The sequence below is a fragment of the Sphaeramia orbicularis genome, chromosome 7 (assembly GCF_902148855.1).
Source record: "Sphaeramia orbicularis chromosome 7, fSphaOr1.1, whole genome shotgun sequence".
Taxonomy (NCBI): domain Eukaryota; kingdom Metazoa; phylum Chordata; class Actinopteri; order Kurtiformes; family Apogonidae; genus Sphaeramia; species Sphaeramia orbicularis.
Genome location: NC_043963.1, coordinates 1,591,361 through 1,617,948, shown reverse-complemented (window position 1 = coordinate 1,617,948; position 26,588 = coordinate 1,591,361). Strand labels below are relative to the sequence as shown.

The 26,588-nt window shown below is 42.7% G+C and overlaps 2 protein-coding genes across 2 annotated transcripts in view; both read right to left on the bottom strand.

The window, feature by feature from the left end:
- Positions 1-6,820: 6,820 nt before the first annotated feature.
- LOC115422249 (protein-tyrosine kinase 6-like) lies at positions 6,821-20,799 on the bottom strand. The gene is made up of 8 exons (XM_030138464.1): positions 20,359-20,799; positions 16,505-16,626; positions 14,351-14,517; positions 10,993-11,158; positions 8,862-9,023; positions 8,336-8,517; positions 8,098-8,251; positions 6,821-7,964 (listed from the first exon to the last, which is right to left on the bottom strand). Exons 1-8 carry the CDS (start codon positions 20,715-20,717, stop codon positions 7,783-7,785), a joined length of 1,494 nt encoding a protein of 497 aa, XP_029994324.1. The 5' UTR covers positions 20,718-20,799; the 3' UTR covers positions 6,821-7,782.
- Positions 20,800-25,854: 5,055 nt separating this feature from the next.
- The window catches only part of LOC115422247 (tyrosine-protein kinase SRK3-like), a 22,585-nt gene continuing 21,851 nt past the window's right edge, over positions 25,855-26,588 (bottom strand). Inside the window, exons 7-8 of the mRNA XM_030138459.1 lie at positions 26,362-26,518; positions 25,855-26,107 (exon numbers count right to left, since the gene is read on the bottom strand). Coding sequence (XP_029994319.1) covers positions 25,908-26,107; positions 26,362-26,518 — 357 coding nt within the window. The 3' untranslated portion in view covers positions 25,855-25,907. The remainder of the gene's footprint in view (positions 26,108-26,361; positions 26,519-26,588) is intronic.

Sequence of the window (26,588 nt, the reverse complement as noted above, 5' to 3'; positions counted from 1 at the left end):
ATGATAAAAGTGGTAAATAAACACGATAATAGTGGTAAATAAACACGATAAAAGTGGTAAATAAACACGATAAAAGTGGTAAATACACACGATAAAAGTGGTAAATAAACACGATAAAAGTGGTAAATAAACACGATAAAAGTGGTAAATAAACATGATAAAAGTGGTCAATAAACATGATAAAAGTGGTCAATAAATACGATCAAACTGGTTAATAAACATGATAAAAGTGGTAAATAAACACAGTAATAGCGGTAAATAAACACGATAAAAGTGGCAAATAAACACGATATAGTGGTAAATAAACACGATAATAGTGGTAAATAAACACGATAAAAGTGGTAAATAAACACGATAAAAGTGGTAAATAAACACGATAAAAGTGGTAAATAAACATGATAAAAGTGGTAAATAAACACGATAAAAGTGGTAAATAAACATGATAAAAGTGGTAAATAAACACGATAAAAGTGGTAAATAAACATGATAAAAGTGGTAAATAAACACGATAAAAGTGGTAAATAAACACGATAATAGTGGTAAATAACCACAATAAAAGTGGTAAATAAACACGATAAAAGTGATAAAATAAACACGATAAAAGTGGTAAAATAAACACGATAAAAGTGGTAAATAAACACGATAATAGTGGTAAATAACCACGATAAAAGTGGTAAATAAACATGATAAAAGTGATAAAATAAACACGATAAAAGTGGTAAATAAACACGATAAAAGTGGTAAAATAAACACGATAATAGTGGTAAATAACCACAATAAAAGTGGTAAATAAACACGATAAAAGTGATAAAATAAACACGATAAAAGTGGTAAAATAAACACGATAAAAGTGGTAAATAAACACAATAAAAGTGGTAAATAAACACAATAAAAGTGGTAAATAAACACGATAAAAGTGGCAAATAAACACGATAAAAGTGGTAAATAAACACGATAATAGTGGTAAATAAACACGATAAAAGTGGTAAATAAACACGATAAAAGTGGTAAATAAACACGATAAAAGTGGTAAATAAACATGATAAAAGTGGTAAATAAACACGATAAAAGTGGTAAATAAACATGATAAAAGTGGTAAATAAACACGATAAAAGTGGTAAATAAACACGATAATAGTGGTAAATAACCACAATAAAAGTGGTAAATAAACACGATAAAAGTGATAAAATAAACACGATAAAAGTGGTAAAATAAACACGATAAAAGTGGTAAATAAACACGATAATAGTGGTAAATAACCACGATAAAAGTGGTAAATAAACACGATAAAAGTGATAAAATAAACACGATAAAAGTGGTAAATAAACACGCTAAAAGTGGTAAAATAAACACGATAATAGTGGTAAATAACCACAATAAAAATGGTAAATAAACACGATAAAAGTGATAAAATAAACACGATAAAAGTGGTAAAATAAACACGATAAAAGTGGTAAATAAACACAATAAAAGTGGTAAATAAACACAATAAAAGTGGTAAATAAACACGATAAATGTGGTAAAATAAACACGATAAAAGTGGTAAATAAACACAATAAAAGTGGTAAATAAACACAATAAAAGTGGTAAATAAACACGATAAATGTGGTAAATAAACACGATAAAAGTGGTAAATAAACACGTTCAAACTGGTGAATAAAGACCTGTGGTCATGGTCGTCATCATCTGCTGTATTTCCTTTGTTTCTTATTCGTTGCGTTTTCTGCTTGTGTTTATTGTGTTTCTGACCTGCCGCTAAACAGTTTAGCTGTAGGTTAAAGATGAACTCCTTTTATTTTCCCTGTTGTCAAATTCCTTCTCTGCATTTTAATCCACATACAATGCGTAGCATTAGCCTTAGCATTAGCATGTAGCTGATCAGGAGCTGCCATTGAAGGTCTTCCAGATCCAGATCTTCATCACCACCTCATCACCAACATGTACCTGTTTTTAATTGTTATTCATTTGGTTGTTGCCATGTTGGACTTTCAGAGACAGAAGTGTCCATATTTGGACAAAAGGGGAGGGGCTACATGCATGATGGGTATGCTAGCTTGACTTAGTAAAGTAGTAAATTTCATCAGACATCAAGTATTTTGTGTCTAGTTAGTGAAACCGATAAAAAATGTGTTTATTTAATTAAAAAAAGTCGACATCAGTCAACTGTCAATCACACCTGTCAATCATACTTGACAATAACATCTGTGAATCACACTTGTCAATCATACCTGTGAATCATATCTGTCAATCACACCTGTCAGTCACACCTGTTAATCACACCTGTCAATCATACTTCTCAATTATACCTGTCAGTCAAAGTCTGAAGGAGGCCGACAGAACTGTCTTGTTTGGTTTTCATGTTTTTGCGTTATTTCAGGGTTTTTCTGCGATGTTTTCCTCTGTTGTTCTGTTTCCGTCTTTTTCGTTACTTCTTTCTTTTCTCGTTGTCATTTTTCTGTTTTTATTCTGTTTTTATTCTGTTTTTATTTACACAATCTGGATCAGACTAGATCTGTGGGCGGGGCTTACATCTGGGTCATATAATATATATGACCCAGATGTAAGCCCCGCCCATGCTCATGTATATTATATGACCCAGATGTGAGCCCCGCCCACAGATCTGGTCTGATCCGGATCGGGTCTCGTTTGCAGGTCTATTTCTGATGTTTCTATTCATATGAACTGGTTCAACTGGAACCGGATCCATGTGAGAATCTGAGTCTGTGAAACCGTGGAAACGTGTCACCGGTGGAAACAGGCCACGCCCACACCTCAGATGATTCTCCACTGCGTCAGTGAAACAGGACGTTAATGAATGTGTTTTATATTTAATGTGAGCAGGATTTAAATGGAAATGAGTCAGAGACAGAGGGAATTATGGGTAATCATCACAGTCAGCTGTTTTTAGGGTTGAGTTTTGAATTGTTTTGTCTTTTTAGGGTTTTGTTTTTTAAAATTGTTTTGTTTCATCATTTTAAGTCTTTTATCTTTTTCTGTTTTCGTCTCTTGTCCTTTTCACGTTTTTGCTCCTTTTTAAACAGTTTTTTACAGAAAATGAAGAAACACGATAAAACCACCTTCATCCTAACACTTTCATTTCTTTCTTCTACATTCTACGTTCAGCAGCAGGTTTAAGGCTGCGTCACAGACACAATGAATTCTGGGTAAAGAGTATCAGGGTCAAATGGACGACCTCTGACCTTAAAGCTGCAAAAACTGTCCTGATTTATTCATTATTCAGCATTAATTAGAGTCGCTGATCAGTTTGACTTTGAATTAGTTTTAGTTTGATGTTAAAAGATGAAACTGGTCTAAATAAGAGACTGTTATCGACAGATCTGACAGATTATTTATTTATTTATTTATATGATATTTGAACGTTTCAGTTCAATCTGTGAAACGATGGATGAAATGATCTGTGATCATGTTTTTATGATTATTTGGATTATTTTAGACAAAAACACAGTTCGATGTTGAAATTTCAAATCCTATATTTTCTGCTTAAAAAATTAAACATTTTTTATCCATTAAAACGTCTTTGTTGATATTTTAAATTAATTAAATATTTAATTATTTAAAGAAAAATCTGTTTTGTTTTTTTTTTGGAACATGAAACACAACAGTGATTCTTTATGATTTAGACTCCTCCTCCTCCTCCTCCTCCTCCTCCTCCTCCTCCTCCTCCTCCTCCTCCTCCTCCTCCTCCTGTCTGGAACAGTGTGAATGTTGTCATTTCAGACTCTGCTGCCCCCTGCTGTCCACAGATCAGTACTACATCATTAAATCCATTTAGCTTCATCAAAACATCAGTTAAAAGAATGAACATGAAATGTTTAATTAAACCAGTGTTTATTGAGACATTTGACTGTTTTATTGTTGAAAAGAAACATGTGCGACATTTGTACTTTAATGTTCAACAAACTCACTGTCTCTGTTTATTAACCTAAAAAAATACACATTATTATTATTATTATTATTATTATTATTATTATTATTATTATTATAGTTATTACAATTAAGTGAACCTTTCATATTTTTATTTGTTAAAGTATCGTCTTAGGTTCTGGTTGAATTTATTTGTTTTGTTCAAATGAAAAGTTCGGTAGTTTTTAATTTGCACAAGAAATCATACAAAGAAAAGCAAAAAAAACAACTGGTTGAATATTTTTGTTTCTTTAAATAAAAGTTACATTTGAATCATTTGTACAGTTTTATTGGTTTAAACGGTTGATGGAAATAGCTGCTGATTTTGATCAAAGCTCTGACCACGACTGAAAAAAAACCCTGAAAATGAATCAATATTTATCAAAAATAAAATTAAAACTAATAAAAACATTTAACTCTAACATTTAGAACATTTGATGAGAAACTTTTTACAGGTGAATCTTCATTTTTAGCCTCGAAAACATAAAGATTTTTATTACATACTATTAACGGTCAAGGTTAAGGACCTGAGATCAAATATGGACATTAGTAAGTCGACCACTTCTTCTAGTTGGACTTCCTAACCTGGTTGGTTCATCTGCTTCTGTTTGAACTGGTTTGAATCTTCTGTTACAGTGGATGGATGTTGGTCAGACTGGTATCAAATGGGCTGTGGCATCCCCCAAGGTTCAGTTTTAGGTCCCACACTTTTTTTCATCTTAACACGCCGCCACTTGGAAACATCATCAGGAGACACGGCATCAGTTCCCATAGTTACGCTGATCACACTCAGATGTACGCGACCGTGTCTCCAGATGACTCTGGACCAACTGATGCCCTTTTCAGACGTCAGGTCCTGGACGGCAGAAGACTGTCTTCAACTCAACCAGGACAAAACGCAGGTCAAATGCCGCGTTGCCGCTACGTGGAACCGGCTCGACTTGACTCGGCTCAGGTACCAGGTCCTACTCCTGGAGACCGTTTCCATTACAGGCTTCTACAGACTTTCCAGTACCTGGTCGTCATAGCGATGCGGTGTGCTACTTCCGTGTCGTCTGCTCAGAGTCGCTGACAAACTCGCTCGTTGCGTGTTGTCTCGTCAAGCTTATGCTGAATGTTTCCATCTGAACCTCCTGGACTGACCATGGTGTAGTTTTACAGACTGTCATCATGTGGATTCACCTACTGACAGATTTACTGTCAACTTCTGCATCTGTTTTTGTAAAAGGGCGGGGCACAGAGACGACTCTGACCAACATCCAACTGACATCCAACTGACTCTGTAAAGCCCTTTGAGATGACCTTGTTGTGATATTGGGCTATACAAATAAACCTGAATTGAAATTGAATTGAATTGACCAATCAGTGGTCTGCAGTGTTTACACAGTGTCACCTTTTAGTATCTGGTCCCCAGTCCTGGAACCTTGGCGGAGGTGAGACCAAAAAACTAGTACCAGGTACCAGATTCCAGGTCCTTTTTCGTAATGGAAACGCAAAAAGGTCGAGTCAAGTGCACAAGTGCACAGGTGTCAAACATGCGGCCCGGGGGCCAAAACTGGTCCACCTAAGGTTCCATTCTGGCCCACGAGGTGAATTTACAAAGTGCAAAAAATGCAAAAATTACCCTGAAGATATTACCAGTCAAGGGCATCAAACTCAAAACTGACAGCAGAATAACAGAACATTATGCCTGTAAATAACGGCAACACCTGTTTTTTTCTCTTTGATTTATTGCAAAAAACATTAAATTCTGATCTCCTTTCATAATAAAATGTCAATAACCTGAACAAATATGAACAACCTGGAATGTCCGAAGAAAAATCAGTGTAATTTTAACACTATTCTGCCGGTTTTGTGTCTTTGTAGATCTGATCTGTGATGCACATGGAGAAACCATAGGTTGAGGCAGAATACTGATAAAATTGTACCTATTTTTCTTCAGAAATTTCAGTTTTTTTTCAGTTATTCACATCTTTTTTGTTTTGGATAGAAATAGTTTCATCATCTAATGTTATTTTTTGCACTAAAAAATTTGCAGTCGTCATTATTTCGAGGTTATTCTGCTTTTATTGTACTGATTCGGCCCACTGCAGATCAAATTGGGCTGAATGTGGAACCTGAAAGAACATGAGTTTGAGAACCCTGACAGTGGAACCGCGGCATTAAATGTGTCCTGAAGCTCAGACAGAGGAACCGGCACTAGAACCAAGTCCAAACCCTGGGAATTATCTGGGACTGGACTGAGTTTGGAACCACATATTAGCAGTAGAACAAAAACTGGAGTGGGTCATCTCCAGAACATGGTCAGAGTGGGACCAGACTGTGACGGTCCAGTTCAGATCTACTGATGAGGACCAGAAGGAGAACCCACATGACTCCACCCCTAAAGCCTCCACACCGGCTTACCCTGAGCTTCAGAACTGGTCTGAAGATCCTGTTACTGTTTATGAAGCTCTTCATGGTCTTAGTTCTGCTGATTTATCACATGTGCTTTTATGGTCTGGACCTTCTAGAACCCTCAGGTCTTCAGGTACTGGCCTTTAAATCATCCCCAAAGTTAGAACAAAACCCACAGACCTGAAGACCACAGACCTGAGGACCACAGACCTAAAGACCACAGACCTGAGGACCACAGACCTGAAGACCATAGACCTGAGGACCACAGACCTGAAGACCACAGACCAGAGGACCACAGACCTGAAGACCACAGACCTAAAGACCACAGACCTGAGGACCACAGACCTGAAGACCATAGACCTGAGGACCACAGACCAGAGGACCACAGACCTGAAGACCACAGGCCAGAGGACCACAGACCTGAGGACCACAGACCTAAAGACCACAGACCTGAGGACCACAGACCAGAGGACCACAGACCTGAAGACCACAGACCTGAGGACCACAGACCTGAAGACCACAGACCTGAGGACCACAGACCTGAAGACCACAGACCAGAGGACCACAGGCCAGAGGACCACAGACCTGAGGACCACAGACCAGAGGACCACAGACCAGAGGACCAAAGACCTGAGGACCACAGACCTGAAGACCACAGACCTGAGGACCACAGACCTGAGGACCACAGACCTAAAGACCACAGACCTGAAGACCACAGACCTGAGGACCACAGACCTGAAGACCACAGACCTGAGGACCACAGACCTGAAGACCACAGACCAGAGGACCACAGACCAGAGGACCACAGACCTGAAGACCACAGACCTGAGGACCACAGACCTGAGGACCACAGACCTAAAGACCACAGACCTGAAGACCACAGACCTGAGGACCACAGACCTGAAGACCACAGACCTGAGGACCACAGACCTGAAGACCACAGACCAGAGGACCACAGACCAGAGGACCACAGACCTGAAGACCACAGACCTGAGGACCACAGACCTGAGGACCACAGACCTAAAGACCACAGACCTGAAGACCACAGACCTGAGGACCACAGACCTGAAGACCACAGACCTGAGGACCACAGACCTGTCTTACACTCTGTTTGTATGAACAGTCCTATATAAATAAAGTTTGATTGATTAGTTTTAAAACATGTATAACAGTGACATATGACCCAGGTCCAGGTCCAGGTCCACAGATCTGGGTGCTGGTCCACAGATCCAGATCCACAGATCTGGGTCCTGTTCCAGTTCACAGACCCAGGTCCTGGTTTAAAGATTAGGATCCTGATCTACAGATCCGGGTCCCGGTCCACAGATCCAGGTCCAGGTCCTGGTCCACAGGTCTGACCTGGTGGTCCTGGTCTCAGTTGAACGTCAGCTACCGGTGTTCTGGACCCTTTGGTTCCGGTTCAGGACTCGGACCCTGTGGCGCCCCCAGTAGTTGCCATGGTTACTGCAGTTCATAGGAGCTACTGTCCAGCTGGAGGCGGAGCATCCTGAAGTCCGGCCTGTGGGCGGGGTCAGCGCTCCAGCACTTCAACATGATGTCGTAGAGGAAGGCGGGGCATCGGGGGGGGAGGGGCATGCGGTATCCATTGGTGACCTGCTGGTACACTTCCTGGTTGCTGAAGGCTGATGCAGGACACAAAGCCACACCCCCATCATCATCATCATCATCATCATCATCATGTTTACTCTGTCTGGGTTCTACTACCTGTGTTTATTCTGTTTGGGTTCTGTATGGGTATGGGTTCTATGAACAGACCTGGGTAGGGAACGCCTCCGTATGTGATGATCTCGTACAGCAGAATGCCGAAGGACCAGACGTCGGACTTGTTGGAGAACTTTCCGTGGCTGATGGCCTCGGGGGCACTCCACTTATACGGGATCTTCTTATCCTCAGTGACGTAGAACGGCTCCTGCAGAACAACAGAACAACGGAACCGAGGATGAGAACCAGAGAACCCACAATGACACACAGCAGATACATGACCCCCCCTCACCTTAATAACCCGGGCCAGTCCAAAGTCGGCCACCTTACAGACGTATCCTTCTCCCACCAGGACGTTCCGAGCTGCCAGGTCTCTGTGGATGCTGTGCTTCTCCTCCAGATACGACATCCCATCAGCCACCTGGGCACCCATGTCCACCAGGGACACCACGTCCAGACGCTGACCCTCCGCACCTGAGACGGAGACCAGCAGAGGATGGAAAACTAAGCCCAGACCAAACCCTGAGGAACTGAACTCAGAGGGTTAAGAGTTAAACATGGAAGGAGACGGATAAACCTCCTGGACCTTCAGAACCCAGCCCTAGACCTCCAGGACCCAGTCCTCTACTTCAGAACCCAGACCTGGACCTCCAGGACCCGGTCCTCTACTTCAGAACCCAGACCTGGACCTCCAGGACCCAGTCCTCTACTTCAGAACCCAGACCTGGAACTCCAGGACCTGGTCCTGGACCTCCAAGTCTTGGTCCTGGACCTCCAGGTCCTGACCCCTCCCCCCGTGCTTCCAGACTGAAGCTGACCTCGTAGGAAGTTCAACATGCTGCCTTTGTCCATCAGCTCAGTGATGATGTAATAGGGCGCCGAGGCCGTGCAGACGGCGAACAGAGAGATGAGGTGACGATGGCGAAGACTCTTGAGGATCTGAACCTCCCGCTGAAACTCACGATGGTTCAACTCTGAGTCTGAAACAGGAAGAAACAGAAACAGTTAGAAAGAAGAGAAGGACAGAGGCTGAAAAGAGGAAGAAACAGAGGAAACAAGAACTGAAACACACACAAGGGGAACCTGATTCAACTGTTATTAGAACATGAACCTGATTCAACTGTTATTAGAACATGAACCTGATTCAACTGTTATTAGAACATGAACCTGATTCAACTGTTATTAGAACATGAACCTGATTCAACTGTTATTAGAACATGAACCTGATTCAACTGTTATTAGAACATGAACCTGATTCAACTGTTATTAGAACGTGAACCTGATTCAACTGTTATTAGAACATGAACCTGATTCAACTGTTATTAGAACGTGAACCTGATTCAACTGTTATTAGAACGTGAACCTGATTCAACTGTTATTAGAACGTGAACCTGATTCAACTGTTATTAGAACATGAACCTGATTCAACTGTTATTAGAATGTGAACCTGATTCAACTGTTATTAGAACGTGAACCTGATTCAACTGTTATTAGAACATGAACCTGATTCAACTGTTATTAGAACGTGAACCTGATTCAACTGTTATTAGAACGTGAACCTGATTCAACTGTTATTAGAACATGAACCTGATTCAACTGTTATTAGAACATGAACCTGATTCAACTGTTATTAGAACGTGAACCTGATTCAACTGTTATTAGAACGTGAACCTGATTCAACTGTTATTAGAACGTGAACCTGATTCAGCTGTTATTAGAACATGAACCTGATTCAACTGTTATTAGAACATGAACCTGATTCAACTGTTATTAGAACGTGAACCTAGATTGACTTCAGTGCAGACATTTATGCACAAAATGAATGAAATAAAAGGGATTAGAGCAACATCAATGAAGAATAACGACTCCTCTCCTCCTCCTCCTCCTCCTCCTCCTCCTCCTCCTCCTCTTCCTTTCCTTCTTCCTCCTCCTCTTCCTCCTCTTCCTCCTCTGTTTGTGTTGCTTCTTGTCGACTCTAGTTCTAGAAACGTGACGTTCCTGTTGCGTTACCGGTTTAAGCCACGCCCACCTCCACTTTCACAACAAAGAAATAAAAGCTCAGGTTTCACGTCGATCCTCTTCACCTTCATGTGTCGTCTGTCACCTCCTCCTCCTCTTTGACCTCCTCTTCTGTCACCTCCTCCTCCTCTTCGACCTCCTCCTCCTCTTTGACCTCCTCCTCTGTCACCTCCTCCTCCTCTTTGACCTCCTCCTCTGTCACCTCCTCCTCTTCTTTGACCTCCTCTTCTGTCACCTCCTCCTCCTCTTTGACCTCCTCCTCTGTCAACTCCTCCTCCTCTTTGACCTCCTCTTCTGTCACCTCCTCCTCCTCTTTGACCTCCTCCTCTGTCACCTCCTCCTCCTCTTTGACCTCCTCCTCTGTCACCTCCTCCTCTTCTTTGACCTCCTCTTCTGTCACCTCCTCCTCCTCTTTGACCTCCTCCTCTGTCGCCTCCTCCTCCTCTTTGACCTCCTCTTCTGTCACCTCCTCCTCCTCTTTGACCTCCTCCTCTTTCACCTCCTCCACCTCTTTGACCTCCTCTTCTGTCACCTCCTCCTCCTCTTTGACCTCCTCTTCTGTCACCTCCTCGTCTCCTCTGTGGTTTGATATGAACTCAAACTAAAGCTGGTTTTGTTTTTTTTTCCATTAAACCTTTTTTTCAGTTTCAACATTTTCTTTTTTCAATAATAATAATTCAGTCATTATTAATATTATTGTTATTATCATTAGTCGTATATTTATTATATTTACACGTACAATCGTTTCTATTTCTTTATTTTTCTTTATTATTATTTTCTTTTTACACTTTTGTCGAACTTTGATCATTTCATTATTATTGACGGTCCATTGTTTTTGTTTCTATGTTTGTTTGTCGTTGATCAACTACAGTTGTGATGTCATATTCATTATTGGCTGTCGGTTCTAGATAACCTGCAGGTGGAACCGACCGCTCTTGATGATCTTGATGGCGACGTTGATGTGGTTTTTCCATCGCCCTCTGTAGACGTCTGCGAAGTACCCGCTGCCCAGCTCCTCCTCCAGGGTGAACTCCTCCTTCGGCAGCTCCCACTCGTCCACAGTGAAGTGGGACAGGTCGGCCATGCTGGGCTTCTTCTGCAGAACCAGAACATCAGAACCACAGAACATCAGAAAACATCAGAGAACATCAGAGACAGAGAACATCAGAGAACATCAGAACCAGAGAACATCAGAACCCAGAGAACATCAGAACCAGAGAACATCAGAACCAGAGAACATCAGAACCAGAGAATATCAGAACCAGAGAACATCAGAACCACAGAACATCAGAACCAGAGAACATCAGAACTAGAGAACATCAGAACCAGAGAATATCAGAACCAGAACATCAGAACCACAGAACATCAGAAAACATCAGAGAACATCAGAGACAGAGAACATCAGAGAACATCAGAACCAGAGAACATCAGAACCAGAGAATATCAGAACCAGAGAACATCAGAACCAGAGAACATCAGAACCACAGAACATCAGAACCAGAGAACATCAGAACTAGAGAACATCACAGGCAGAGAACATCAGAGACAGAGAACATCAGAGACAGAGGATTCAGACCCAACAGAACCATCTAGAACAGAACTATCTAGACCAACAGAACTATCTAGACCAACAGAACCATCTAGACCAACAGAACCCTCTAGACCAGGGCTGTCAAACTCAGATCCTCGAGGGCCGGTATCCTGCATGTTTCAGACGTGTCCCTCTTCCAACACACCTGATTCAAATGATCAGCCTATCGTCCAGCTCTGCAGAAGCCTGATAATGACCTTCAGGTGGACTGGAAGAGGGAAACATCTAAAACATGCAGGATACCGGCCCTCAAGGATCTGAGTTTGACAGCCCTGCTCTAGATCAACAGAATCATCTAGAACAACAGAACCCTCTAGACCAACAGAAGGGCTCCAGTCTTTATCTGAGCCCACCTGACAGGACCTGGTCTGATCTGAACCGGTTCCTTCCACCTCAGTCCTCTCCATGTTTTCTTGACCACGTTCTAAAGCTTAGAACTGAAGAACCGAAGACGTTCAGACTCAGTTAAAGGTTCAGACCTGGATTTGACCACAGTGACTTCATAAGTATCTGCAGAAAACCACCTGAACTGATCAGCTGACGTTCACCTCAAACTGGTTTTTATTCATTTATGGTGTTCGACTCCAGAACATTCACTGCATCAGTTCTGCGTCTGCTCAACCACAGCCCTTTAAAGGTTTACATTTGTACAAAGAACCTCAGAGGAGGCTTTAGAGTCAGGGGACTAAACCAATCCAAACTGAGCCAAACTGGGCCAAACTGGGCCAAATTGATCCAAACTGGACCAAACTGGGCCAAACTGGGCCAAACACTTTTCCTGTAACCCTTCTGGAGGTTTTTAAACATACAGTGGACTTCACAGGAACAATTTCACAACTTATTAATTTCATAATTTTATGGGAAAACACTGATGATGTTTGTTCAACTGGGTTCATCTGAACAAAAGGAACAGAACTACTGATGGAATGGACCAGTCATGTGACCTGTCATGTGACCTCCTGACCCCTGACAGGCCGTAGTCCTTTATCTTTACGTTTTCTTGTTCATTAATTTTGTAAAATGAACGCAGACTCAGCTGTGGTGAATGGAACCTTTTCCAGGGAACGACATGAATAAATGGACAAAAGTTTTAAAGTAGAACCTGTTGAAAATAAAACTGGGGCTCGATGGAATGAAAGGGTTAAAGCTGTCGTGCGGAACACGCTCCTTTTCCTCTTTGTTCTTTGCAGATCTTCACGGTTCAGTTTGGTTTCTCTGTTTTTTTTTCTGTCGTGTTGAAACATGATGTTGCGCTAAATGGTTTAAAGGTATTTGTGTTCACCCGTTTCCATGGAGATTCCACAGACAGGAAGTTCCCGGTTGCGGTGGTTGTTTCACTTCCTGTTCTGCACAAACATCCACATTCTGTCTATTGTTCAATAAAAACTTCACATTTACTGCGTTTGTTTGGAGTCGAATGTAAGAAACGCTTCCTGTTCATTAATGGTTTTACAGAAACACTGAAGCTGCAACAGTTTGGGTTTCACCGTTTGTTTGTTTGTTGTTTTGAAAACGTGTGATCGTGTGAAAAGAACTTCAAACGCTGTTCGATCATCGTTATAAGAACTTTTATGAATAAATGAACTGGACAACGTTAAGATGAAGAACCTGGTTCTGTGTCAGATCAGTGTCTGCTGTTTTTGACTCTGGACAGGTTCCAGTTCTGGTCTGATGTGAACTCTATAGTCCACGTGGTCTAATTGGGTCCAGACTTTAGGACTCATGTTAACGCAGACCAGTATCTGCCTTCAACTTCAAAATGACCTGAGTTTATTTTCTCAAAACCGTCAACTTTCTTAGTTTCTGTTGTAAATAAACACTGGTTTATGAGATTCAAGAGTCCGAATCCCAACCGTTCAGGAGTTTGGGTCGTACCACGTCACATCTGTTGTATTTTCTTACATTTCTATGATTAAATTTATGCTGATTCAAGGATTATCTGCAGGTGGTTTAACGACAAACAGACCAGCATCACATGGTGATCTCAGACGCTGGAATCTCAGATACAGTCTCAGCTGATCAGTGTTTGAATCCAACAGTGTTTTATATGAACCTGGAAGTGGACCTGCTTCACAGACCAAACCCAGACCCCCATGGGGACCCCCATGGGGTTCCCCATGTGGACCCCCATGAATCAGGACTCATGGAGGCCACTGTGGGCTGTTTTTGACTCTAACAGTAGCCGTTACAGTTTCTATGTAAAGTTCTGTGGATTTCTACAGAACCTGGTAGAACCTTCACTGTGGTCTAGAACTGGATGGTTTGGTCTCATGAACGTTTCTGTCTGTTTCTCAGTTCTGTTTTTATTCGTCTATTTGTCACGTTTAAGTTCTGTCGAGTTTTTCTGAACCTTCTGGACCAGATCTTCCTCAAAAGTAGATGTTCTACTGAAGGAGCGTCCGAGGTTAAAACATTAAACAGATGTTTTCAAGTGTTACTACATAGAACCTCATGTACTGGGGTTCTAATGTCAGATGGAAGAAGAAAAATAAGTAGAGCACAGACCCTGAAGTAGAACCCAGAGGTAGAACCCAGAGGTACAACACTGAGGTAGAACACTGAGATAGAACCCTTAGTTAGAACACTGAACACTTCAGTACTAATCTGAGTGAGTCTGAATCCACTTTGAAGGGTTTATGTGTTGGTTGATGCCTGAACATGAAGGTGGTCTGGTGGATTAGAGCCGGGTCCACGTACCCTCTTGCAGGGGTTCCCCAGCCGTCCGATCCCGCACAGGCTGTTGGATCTGTAATGTTCCACCAGGTCCATCAGAGAGCTGAAGCCGGCGCCGGCCGCTTCGATGCGGAAGCTGCCGTCGTCCATCTGAGGAACCTTAAAATGTTTGACCTGAGCGTTGGACCTCACTGCGGAAACAAGGAACACGAACCCAGAACAAAGTCCAGTGAAAGACCGTTCAGGGTCAGGGTTCAGTACGACACAGAATTCAACCACGATGACGACAGGAAGTGAAAGAGGAAACACGTCTGAGCCCAAAACACAAACCATTCACTTCTGTAATAATGAGAAGAACACAGAGTCTAACCCAGGTCTGGACCCTAACCCAGGTCTGGACCCTAACCCAGGTCTGGACCAAGGTTCTAATAGTTTTGGATTTTTCATTCCAGTTTAGTTTTATTTAGTTTTGAATTTTTTTTCTCTAAGTCAGTTCGTTTTAATTTGTTTTTAGAGCAGGTTTGATAGTTTTTATTAGTTTTCATTTTTTTTCTAAATGCTTAGTTGTAGTTCAGTTGTAGTTCAGTTGTAGTTCAGTTGTAGTTCAGTTGTAGTTCAGTTGTAGTTCAGTTGTAGTTCAGTGGTCTCTTTTCTCTTCTTCTCTGTGCTCCTATTCAAATCAATCCCAGACAGGACTCTGCTGCTTCAGTCTCCATGTTTCCAGGTAGAGTGGGGACCAGAAGACGACTGGAAACCACAAGTGAACACAAGTGACGGAGCAAAAAGTGTCGTATGGTGACGCTAGATAAAATTGCTAGAGCAAAATAAGTCGCTTTCGTATCAATCCGATGTTGACAAAGATGAAAACGAAGGGAATTTTATCCATAATTTTTTATCTGTTTTAGTTAGTTTTGTAAACACACAATACAGTTTCAGTTAGTTATCATTTTTTTCTTTTAATTCTAGTTTTTATTTATTTCAGTTAACGAAAATGTTTTTACAATTCTAGTTTTCGTCATTTTGTTAGTTTTCGTTAATGATAATAACCCAGGTCTGGACCCTAACTCTATGATGTATTTACGTGGATCTATATTATAAAAGGGAAGTGGAAAAAACTAAATGAATAAAACTAATGAATGTCATATAGTCAGATACAGATTACAGATACAGATTACAGATACAGACAGTCTGACGGCTGGAGGATAACTCCATGTTTTGGTCTTTTCGTGCTCTGCTGCCGTTGAAAACACAGTAAACAAACGCTGACATTTGGTTGGTTCACGCCTCAGAGGGCGTCGGCTTAATGTTGTGTGTGTCAAACATAGAACGACGGCCGTCGAGTTAAATCCAGTTATTTCACAACAACAGGACTTTTATCAAACACAGTCTGTATCTGATGTTTAGGATGTTCAGAGTCTGTGGTTTATACCAGCAGATACAAGAGGGTAGAAAACAGCAAAGGATTTAAATATCCAGGATTTAATATAAGGATTTAAATATCCAGGATTTAATGTAAGGATTTAAATATCCAGGATTTAATGTAAGGATTTAAATATCCAGGATTTAATGTAAGGATTTAAATATCCAGGATTTAATGTAAGGATTTAAATATCCAGGATTTAATGTAAGGATTTAAATATCAAGGATTTAATATAAGGATTTAAATATCCAGGATTTAATGTAAGGATTTAAATATCAAGGATTTAATGTAAGGATTTAAATATCAAGGATTTAATATAAGGATTTAAATATCCAGGATTTAATGTAAGGATTTAAATATCCAGGATTTAATGTAAGGATTTAAATATCAAGGATTTAATATAAGGATTTAAATATCCAGGATTTAATGTAAGGATTTAAATATCCAGGATTTAATATAAGGATTTAAATATCCAGGATTTAATGTAAGGATTTAAATATCCAGGATTTAAATATCCAGGATTTAATATAAGGATTTAAATATCCAAGATTTAATGTAAGGATTTAAATATCCAGGATTTAATGTAAGGGTTTAAAGATCCAGGATTTAAATATCCAGTTGTACCAGGTAAAGAACGTCCTCATCCTCAGACCAGCTGATGTGGTCTTTTGGTGGACTGGACTAGACTGCTTGGTGGGTCTGTGTGCTCCTAAAGGCTGATCCTTCTGTTCATGTTCGTAAATAAAACCAAACGTCACCTGACAGGACGTATCCCACGTCGTCCCTCTCGCTGTGTCGGATGAGGAACGCTCCGTGGTTGTTTCCTGGAGACAGAAGGTGACTCTGAGCCTCGAAGCGGTTCATGGTCCCGAAAAACCACCTGGACCAGACAAAACCAGGACCAAGACGGACCGTTAAACACCCAGGTGACTGTCAGGGTCAAAGGTCAAAGATTCATCTGATGGTGAATGAAGCTCCTGTAGATCTGGACATGGATCTGGTTTTACTCAGGTCTAGGGTGGGTTTGGGTTCTTTAAGGATATTAAAGGATAAAACTCTGAACATGTTCCTAAAAGGACGAACACAAACTAACTTTAAATTATTCTTGGAAAATATAGAAAGTGTGCTGGGAGGAGAAACTGAACACAAAGTGATGGATCAAAGCTAAACCAGGTGAACGGGTCCAAACTGGGTCTGCACTGAACAGGGGTCAGAGGAAGTCCACACATGGAAGGAGTTATCGTCCAAGAAGGAGATGAAGAAACCACGACAGGAGACGCAGAGAACACACTCTACACCCTCAGGTGAACTTTTAACCGTTCAAACATGGGTCCTGTCCAGCCTGGTCCTTCTGGACCTGTTGGAGGTCTGAGCAGATCTGGAACCAGCCACCAGGAGGAGTCACACAACACCTGCAACCAGCCAAGTCCTGGACAGCTGACCTTAGTCTGAATCTGGGTCTGTCCAGCGGACAGTCCCCCCTACAGCTGGACCTGCTGGGGTTCAGATGTGGTCTGAAGTCCTAGATACCATGTGTGACTGGAGGACCAGGTTTAGGAGGGTCCACATTCTGGACTCCTTCAGTGACCCCACAACAGGCTTCTACGTCCTTTCAGTGTTTGTTTGGTTCATCTACATCTGATTCCACACGCTCCAGTAGGACTGTACGTCCAGCTCCAAACTAGCAAACCAACGAAGACACACCAAACCTGCTGTTAAATAAACCTGCACCTGCCGCCACCACAGTCACCTACAGACGTTCAAGCCCAGACGCAGAACTCTAGATTTCACACACACACACACACACACACACACACACACACACACACACACACACACACACACACACACACACACACACACACACACACATGTTCATTAGCACATGTTCATTAGTTCCGTAGTAAATCTGTAAATGTGGTTAAATCCGTGTTGCTGAAGGTCGTCAGTGAGCAGATACAGAGAACATGAGAGGATGTGGACATTAGGTAACCACCACCTGAACGGCCAGTGATGCAACACAGACACAAACACAGACACAAACACAGACACAAACACAAACACAGACACAAACACAGACACAGACACAGACACAAACACAAACACAGACACAGACACAAACACAGACACAGACACAAACACAGACACAAACACAGACACAAACACAGACACAGACAGACACAAACACAGACACAGACACAAACACAGACACAAACACAGACACAAACACAGACACAAACACAACACAGACACAGACACAAACACAGACACAAACACAGACACAAACACAGACACAGACACAAACACAGACACAGACACAAACACAGACACAAACACAGACACAGACAGACACAAACACAGACACAGACACAAACACAGACACAAACAGACACAAACACAGACACAAACACAGACACAGACAGACACAAACACAGACACAGACACAGACACAAACACAGACACAAACAGACACAAACACAGACACAGACACAAACACAGACACAAACACAGACACAAACACAGACACAAACACAACACAGACACAGACACAAACACAAACACAACACAGACACAAACACAGACACAAACACAGACACAAACACAGACACAAACACAGACACAAACAGACACAGACAGACACAGACACAAACACAGACACAAACACAAACACAGACACAAACACAAACACAAACACAGACACAAACACAGACACAGACACAGACACAAACACAGACACAAACACACACAGACACAAACACAGACAGACACAAACACAGACACAAACACAGACACAAACAGACACAGACACAAACACAGACAGACACAAACACAGACACAGACAGACACAGACACAAACACAGACACAAACAGACACAGACACAAACACAGACACAGACACAGACAGACACAAACACAGACACAAACACAGACACAAACACAGACACAGACAGACACAAACACAGACACAAACACAGACACAGACACAAACACAGACACAAACACAGACACAAACACAGACACAGACACAAACAGACACAGACAGACACAAACACAGACACAGACACAAACACAGACACAAACACAAACACAGACACAAACACAAACACAGACAGACACAAACACAGACACAAACACAGACACAAACAGACACAGACAGACACAAACACAGACACAGACACAAACACAGACACAGACACAAACACAGACACAAACACAGACACAAACACAGACACAAACACAGACACAGACACAAACACAGATACAAACACAGACACAAACACAGACACAAACACAGACGCAAACACAGACACAGACACAAACACAGACACAAACACAAACACAGACACAAACACAGACACAGACAGACACAAACACAGACACAAACACAGACACAAACAGACACAGACACAGACAGACACAAACACAGACACAAACACAGACACAAACACAGACACAAACACAGACACAAACACAGACAGACACAAACACAGACACAAACACAGACACAAACACAGACAAAAACACAGACACAAACACAGACACAAACCCACTAAACAGGAAGTGGGTGTTCATGAGTGACGGACCAACAGCTGACAGTTGAATGTCAGACTTTGTGACTGAAGCCTTTTCTACTCGTGTCTGTTACTGTTACATGTTTTTACTGTAGACCTGGTAAAACCACGTCCCCTGATAAAGAACAGGGTTCAGCATTAAACCGGTTCCACTCAGACCGGGGTTGGTTCCAGTTCAGATGGAACCGCATGAACAGATGAAACCAGTCGACCCTGAGTTTCATACTTTAAAGATGACGTCATGGAAACGGAATCAGACTGAACCGGTTCTGGGACCACATACAGAAGCACCACCCAGAACCCTGGACCAGGTCCACAACCACCACCCAGAACCCACCCAGAACCCTGGACCAGGTCCACAACCACCACCCAGAACCCACCCAGAACCCTGGACCAGGTCCACAACCACCACCCAGAACCCACCCAGAACCCTGGACCAGGTCCACAACCTGTAGACTTAGACCAGGTTGATACCCAATAGACTCAGACCTGGACCAGACTAGACTCTTTAAAACCAGTATCTGATGTTTTAACCCTTTATACTATGAATGAAAAAACAACTTTCACTTCATTTTCACCAAAACTGCTTTAACACCTGGAGTCTGTGGGACAACCTGGTCCAGGTCTGACCAGTCCAAGTCCAGTGGTTTTAGATCTGGTCCAGGTCTGCCCAGTCTAAGTCCAGTGGTTTTAGGTCTGGTCCAGGTTAGATCAGATCAGACCGTATGTTGTAAAGAGTCTTTGAGATTATCTGGTCCAGATTAGACTAGTCTAAGTCTAGTAGTTCTAGATATGGACCTGGTCTGATGTGGTCTTGGTGGACCCCCTGCTCCATATATTCCCTTTGGTTCTGGACTTATGTTGGTTTAAGCGGACTGAGGTCCAGCCTGCGCCGGACCTCCTGTTCTGGACTGTGCGGGTCTGGGACTGGTTCTGGGTCTGAGTCTGGGTCTGGGACTGGTTCTGGGTCTGAGTCTGGGTCTGAGTCTGGGACTGGTTCTGCGTCTGGGTCCGGGTCTGGGTCCAGGTCTGGGACTCACGGCTGGATCCGGACGGACTCGGCCCTCTCCAGGTAGTTGTAGGGGACTATCCCGGTGTCCAGGACGCATCCGTTCTGGTCGATCCTCCGGGCGGTCCACCAGTCCCCGGTCCGGCTGACCACCCGGAACAGGTCCCCCTCCTGGAAGGACAGCTCCTCCCGGTGCCGGGCCTCGAAGGGCCACAGGGCCGTGTAGATGGAGCCGCCCTCCGCGGGTCTGACCGGGTCCTTGACCGGGTCCGGGCCGTGCTCCGGGGTCTCCTCCGGTCCGCCCCCCCCATCCCCCCCGGGTTTGTCTCCTCTTATCCGCAGACTCAGAGCCTCCACGCACGGGCACGCTCTGCGCAGACAGCCGCCCATAGATGCCCGTGCGCGCCCCCGGCTCACCTGTCCCACAGGTGCGAAGGAGCGTCCGGAACGCGCAGACCCGCAGCCGGTGCGTCCTGGACCAGGACTGAAGAAAAACCACTTCCTGATGGCACGAGGGACATGAAGCCCGCCCACATCTGACTGACGTCACCAGAGGAAGGAAGGACAGACAGACAGAAAGAGAGAGAGAGAGAGAGAGAGAGAGAGAGAGAGAGAGAGAGAAATAAAAACAGACAGCTAGGACAGAGTTTCCCAAACTAAGGCTCAGGGTCCTGGTGGGACAGGGGGTCCTGGTGGGACAGGGGATCCTGGTGGGACAGGGGTCCTGGTGGGACAGGGGGTCCTGGTGGGACAGGGGTCCTGGTGGGACAGGGGTCCTGGTGGGACAGGGGGTCCTGGTGGGACAGGGGATCCTGGTGGGACAGGGGTCCTGGTGGGACAGGGGTCCTGGTGGGACAGGGGGTCCTGGTCTTTGTGTCTCCTGTGGATTTAAACCTTTGACCTTCAGTGAATAAATCAGTGTTTATTAAAGACGTAAAAGAATGAACAGAACTAGAAACAGAAGACAGAACCCACCACAGGCCCACAGAGACCTAAACCACGCCCACATTCAGCTGTAAACCACACCCACATGCCCTATCATTGGTCAGCATCAGCTGGGTCGGACCAGGACCAGGACCAGGACCAGGACCAGGACCAGGACCACAGCTGAAGGTCCAACAGAACTGTTGGATCAGATGGAAATGGATCCAAACACAAACACAGACCAAAGAAAACCGAATTTAAGACAAAAATGTCACTAATAGGGGAAACCGGGGACACTTGTAACATTTTTCTGTCTCTAACTTCGAGCTCTTTTAACCCGGTGTCTTCAAACTGCAGATAAATGACCTGGAAAACGTCTGTAAAACACAAACAGAAAATGCAGGAGTTCATGTCAAACACAAGGAGTGAAAGGTTCATCTGAGCCCACAGTCTGGGTCAGATGAACACACCGTGGGTTAAAATGTAACATCAGAAAATCTGGACCATGACACTGACTTCACATATGGACGGACTAATGGGACCAGTTGGGTTTGGGTTCATGAAACCAGTCTGGACCAGCAGCTGGAGTCTCATCCCAGGACTTTGGAGGTTTACAGACAGATTTTTCTGCAAACTGATGCAAGTTCTCTCACCTCTGATGTTAAACATATAAAAAAACGTTTAAAATGTCCCTATTCAATATATATTTTATGTGTTTCCACTGGTCTAACTTTCCTAAATTCAGTCTGACGTCTCCTCAGTTCTTCTGTTTATCTGTGGGACTCAGTCCATAGTCTGGATCAGCAGAACCTCAGATCCTCTGTCTAAATCTGGTCTGGTTCATCACTGAACACCTTTGTTGCAGAGTTGAACCTACTCATGGAAGTTCATTTGATCTTCTAACTTCTTCCTCCCTCTGCAGAATCTGTGTACAGTGACATGCCTTACATTCTGTGGACCTTTACAGCGGTGGATGTTCAGAGGGACCTCCCTAGTCTTTCTCTTCCAAGAACTAGGCATGTTAAAACTAAAAAAAAAAAAACAGTTGCAGGATTCCCATGGTCCTGAAGTCCTGGAAAAACAATTGAATTTTATCTTGGAGTGGGTTGGAAATGTGCCATTATTTTATGTAGGTATTTTAAAGTTAAATTTTAGATTTATATTTTATTTTATTTTTTAAATTAGCCTTGGATTTTAGTTAATTTTAATGTATTCATTTATTTCTTAGTTATTTATTCTCTATTGCTCTGGCTAATCCAGGTCCTCTGTCTGTGATGGAATGATAAATACACTCCTTTGAACGCTTGTAACATTTTAGACCAGGGGTCTCAAACTCAGATCCACTAGGGCCGGTATCCTGCATGTTTTGGATGTATCCCTCTTCCAACACACCTGGTTCAAATGATAAGCCTATTATCCAGCTCTGCAGAAGCCTGATAACGACCGTCAGGTGGACTGGAGGAGGGAAACATCTAAAACATGCAGGATACCGGCCCTCGAGGATCTGAGTTTCAGACCCCTGTTTTAGACACTACATCTTCCCATGTGGACTAAAGACTAAACTGAGCATGTGCAGAGTGAATTAGGGGAGTCCTAACTTGTTCCTGATTGGAGCAATTGCAAGTGTTACAACTGACCCGTGTTACAATTGTCCCCGGTCTCCCCTACAGGAAATACACTGGATCAGCGGAAAGATGACCATATCTGATCAACTTAGAGCTGGAGTTGGTCGATCAGCACAAATACAAATCAATGGGTTCAGACACTGTTACACTCCATGTTTAGAACTATTGGCCCCGCCTCCTGAACCTGGAAGGAGGTCCATATTTGGTCGTATATTTTTTTTTACAACAGGAGTCTATGGAAGTGTGGTAACTGTGTTTTCTACCACTCTGGGTAGGAGCCGTTCTTCCTACCGTCAGACCTGGATTGTTCACACACTGTGGCTGTAAATCAAACACTCGGACACGTTTCCAAACAATAGTTAAAATAGTTTATTGTTGAATCTTCGAGTCCAGACAAACCGACCCTGATTATGGCTCCAGTTTCCTGAACGTGGCGTCGCCTTCTACGAACGTCACACAAACACCACAGCTGCTTCCCTCACGTTTGTGTCGTATCGTAGAATAATGTGGCGTAGATCGGACCAGCGGTGTAGCTACGGCCGATCCAGGGTCAGTCTGCGGCGTACACCAAGGCACTGGACTGGGCCCGGGGCCTTTTCTAGAGGACAGAAGGACTGAATAAGGCCTGTCCTTCAGACCGTCACAACTAAAGCCACATCATCAAACAGCCGAACTCTGAACCACATGACTGGTGTGGTTTTCATCTGAGTACGACCGGAGCCTGGCAACAGTTACCGACACAAACACAACCAACACAATAAGCATCAAACTACTTTGGTTTTTGTCTTCTTGAATCTTTTGTTTTGTTGCATCTTTTCTATAATGTTCATCTTGTATGTTTTGCATCTTTTACACTTCGTTGCATCACTTTTGTTGCTCATGTTTGGTCATTTTTTGTGTCTTTTGTAGGGATGTAACGATTACTGGTATGATGATAAACTGCGGCAAAATCGCAGACGGTTAGTATTACTGTTTAAATTCTAATCATGATAACCGTTTGATTACCGCACTTTTCTGGAGAAAACTCCTATGTAAAGATCTGCTTTTATGTCAAATATTTAAGTATAGTTTTAATTTATTACAATTTGAATTTTCTATCCCTAATATTTGGAACCAATATTCACTTTTAAAGTCTTCGAAAAGGTTAGTTAAGCATCTGTGTGTTATTTATGCATTAAATTATATACATTTTTCAAATCGGATTTCATATATTTTTTGTGTTTTTTTGTCCTTTTGTGTTTTTATAGTAGGTTAAAGTGAAAAAATAATAGACAGATGAGATAGATGAAGTTGTGCTGAAAAAACAGATCCCACACATGGGGATAGTAAACATTTGTTTCTATAGTATATAAAGGCCAAATCAGAAGGACTGAAAAACAGACAAAATAGACTCAGACCACTAAGGGTTAATATTGGAATGTTTCTGACACAGAAGGGACATTGTGCCAATTATTTTATTTATTTTTTCCAAAATACAACTTGGTTAAATTATTTCAGTGTGTGTATTAGTACTTTTTGAACATTTTGAGCACAATTTCAATAATATCGCGATAATAATGATAACTGTGATAATTTTGGTCACAGTAACTGTGATATGAAATGTTCATATCGTTACATCCCTCGTCTTTTGCATCTTTTTTTTTTAATTAGTTGCGTCATTTTCGTCTCGTTGCGTTGCTTTTGTCTTGTTGCGTGTTTTGCATATTTTGTATCATTTTTCTTTTCGTTTCCACCTTATTCAAATAACTGACCTGGTTTCTCAAAGCTTTCCTCAACCTTTACACAAAATGATGATTTGACACTTACAGTGCTAATTATGGACGTGGTTCTGGTTCGATCTCTGCTTTTCCTTCGTTAAAGGTAGGGCTGTTAGAAAATATCAGTTCTGCAATTAATCACGATATTTCATTTCACAATGCTGTATCGATATTAAAAAGTACTATATCGATAGTTTTAGGTATTTATTCAAATGCAGATATTGTGGAGGTTCATTTTTGTTTTTTGTTTTTCTTTATTGTTTATATTTTATTTATTATTATTTAACACTGTTTTATTAAATAATGTTTATTTGATCCATCCTAAAAGCACTTTTTACTGTCTGAGAGGCAGATGGTTGTTCCTTTGTTGGGATTGAACTCAAATCCTGTTCTGATGTTAGTTTTAAACTAACAGAATCTGAACATTTGAACAGGATCTGAAACTGTAATGTCTGTGAAATATGATTTCAGTTTGAACACAGTTTGAACATTTTGTGATAGAACATTAGATCCTGTTACGATAAAAATAAAAATGTGTTTAGTATTTGTGCAGATTTCTGGTGTAATTCAATTCTTTAAGGAAATAATCATTAAAAAAAAAGAAACAAACAAAAAAAATGCCTTTTTAACAGTATCATGATATATCATCATACATTGTATCCTGATCCTAGTATTGTGATTTGTATCGTATCTCCAGATTCTTGCTCATACTCAGCCACAGTCACAGGCTGTTGTGTCAGACACACACATTACACTCACGTTTCATTTCCATGTTCGTTAATCACCTGGTTCCTGTAAACCTGCAGCTGCTGTTCAAGGGTTACAGTGACCGTCAGAAGTAGAATATGTTCATAGCTTAATGTGGGCGGCGGCGGTTGGACCATGTGGACGTTACCGTGACGACACTTCTTGATTATTGCACATAAGCTCATTGCTAGCGCCCCCTTCGCAGTCACCGGGTTGAATTCCTGAACCTGTGGTTGTAAAAGAGTGCAGATGGACACGGCCCAGAGTGTCCAGCGGTAATAAAATACTCCTATGTAGAAAGAACACAGACGAGTAGAAAAGGAACTGCGGCCCGCCGACGCACCGAGGCCGACTGAGGCGGACGGGTTGAACCCTTTCACTGATCTGCTGGAGGTTTTCTCCACAGTCTGAGAAGAACTGGTCCTTTGAGTCTCTTCTTCTTCTGGTCTGTGCTTTGACAGTTCAGTGTTTTTGAGTCCATGTACCCTGTCGTCCACTCACAGGAGGACGTGTCCCTCCTCCTCCTCCTACACCTCGATGGTCTTGTAGTAGATCTTGGCGTAGATGGCGTCCAGCTGGCTGTGGAGGGCGTGGAAGGACGGTCTCTTGGACGGCTCGGCTGTCCAACACTCCATCATGATGCGGTAGATGTTTGGAGGACAGCGGGTGGGACACGGCAGACGGAACCCAGAGGACAGCAGGTCCAACACCTCCTTATTACTTTTACCTGAAACAGGACAGAGGGGGACCTCAGTACAGACACGTGGACAGACTAGACCACATTAGACTAGACTAGACTAGATTAGGTAGAACTTTATTAATCCCCTCAGGCAGAGTCATTAATGTACACAGAGGAAACACAGTACAGACACAACTACAAAAACAGATACAAACATACAAAAGCAGACACACAGACCCGGGTGCAGTCTGTGGTTCTGAAGGTCAACTGGACCGGGTCGGTTCCAGCCGGATCACACCTACCTTCATACGGCATCTTTCCTCTGGACATCATCTCATACAACAACACGCCGAACGACCACACGTCTGATTTGACGGAGAAGCGCTGGTAGAGGGCGGCCTCCGGCGCCGTCCATCGCACCGGGATCTTTGTGTTTCGACTGGCGGTGTAGACGCTGTCCTGAAACGAGCGAAACAAGGGGAGGAGCTTCAGCTGACATGTACAGGGACAACACACCAAGCTGGTCCCA

Excerpts from the sequence above, each read along its gene's own strand:
- LOC115422249 (XM_030138464.1), bottom strand. The coding sequence starts at position 20,717 with ATGGGCGGCTGTCTGCGCAGAGCGTGCCCGTGCGTGGAGGCTCTGAGT. Across the intron at positions 14,518-16,504 it reads CGTGGGATACGTCCTGTCAG|TGAGGTCCAACGCTCAGGTC; the intron begins GTGACGTTTGGT and ends TTGTTTCCGCAG. Across the intron at positions 7,965-8,097 it reads CGGAGGCGTTCCCTACCCAG|CCTTCAGCAACCAGGAAGTG; the intron begins GTCTGTTCATAG and ends GTCCTGCATCAG.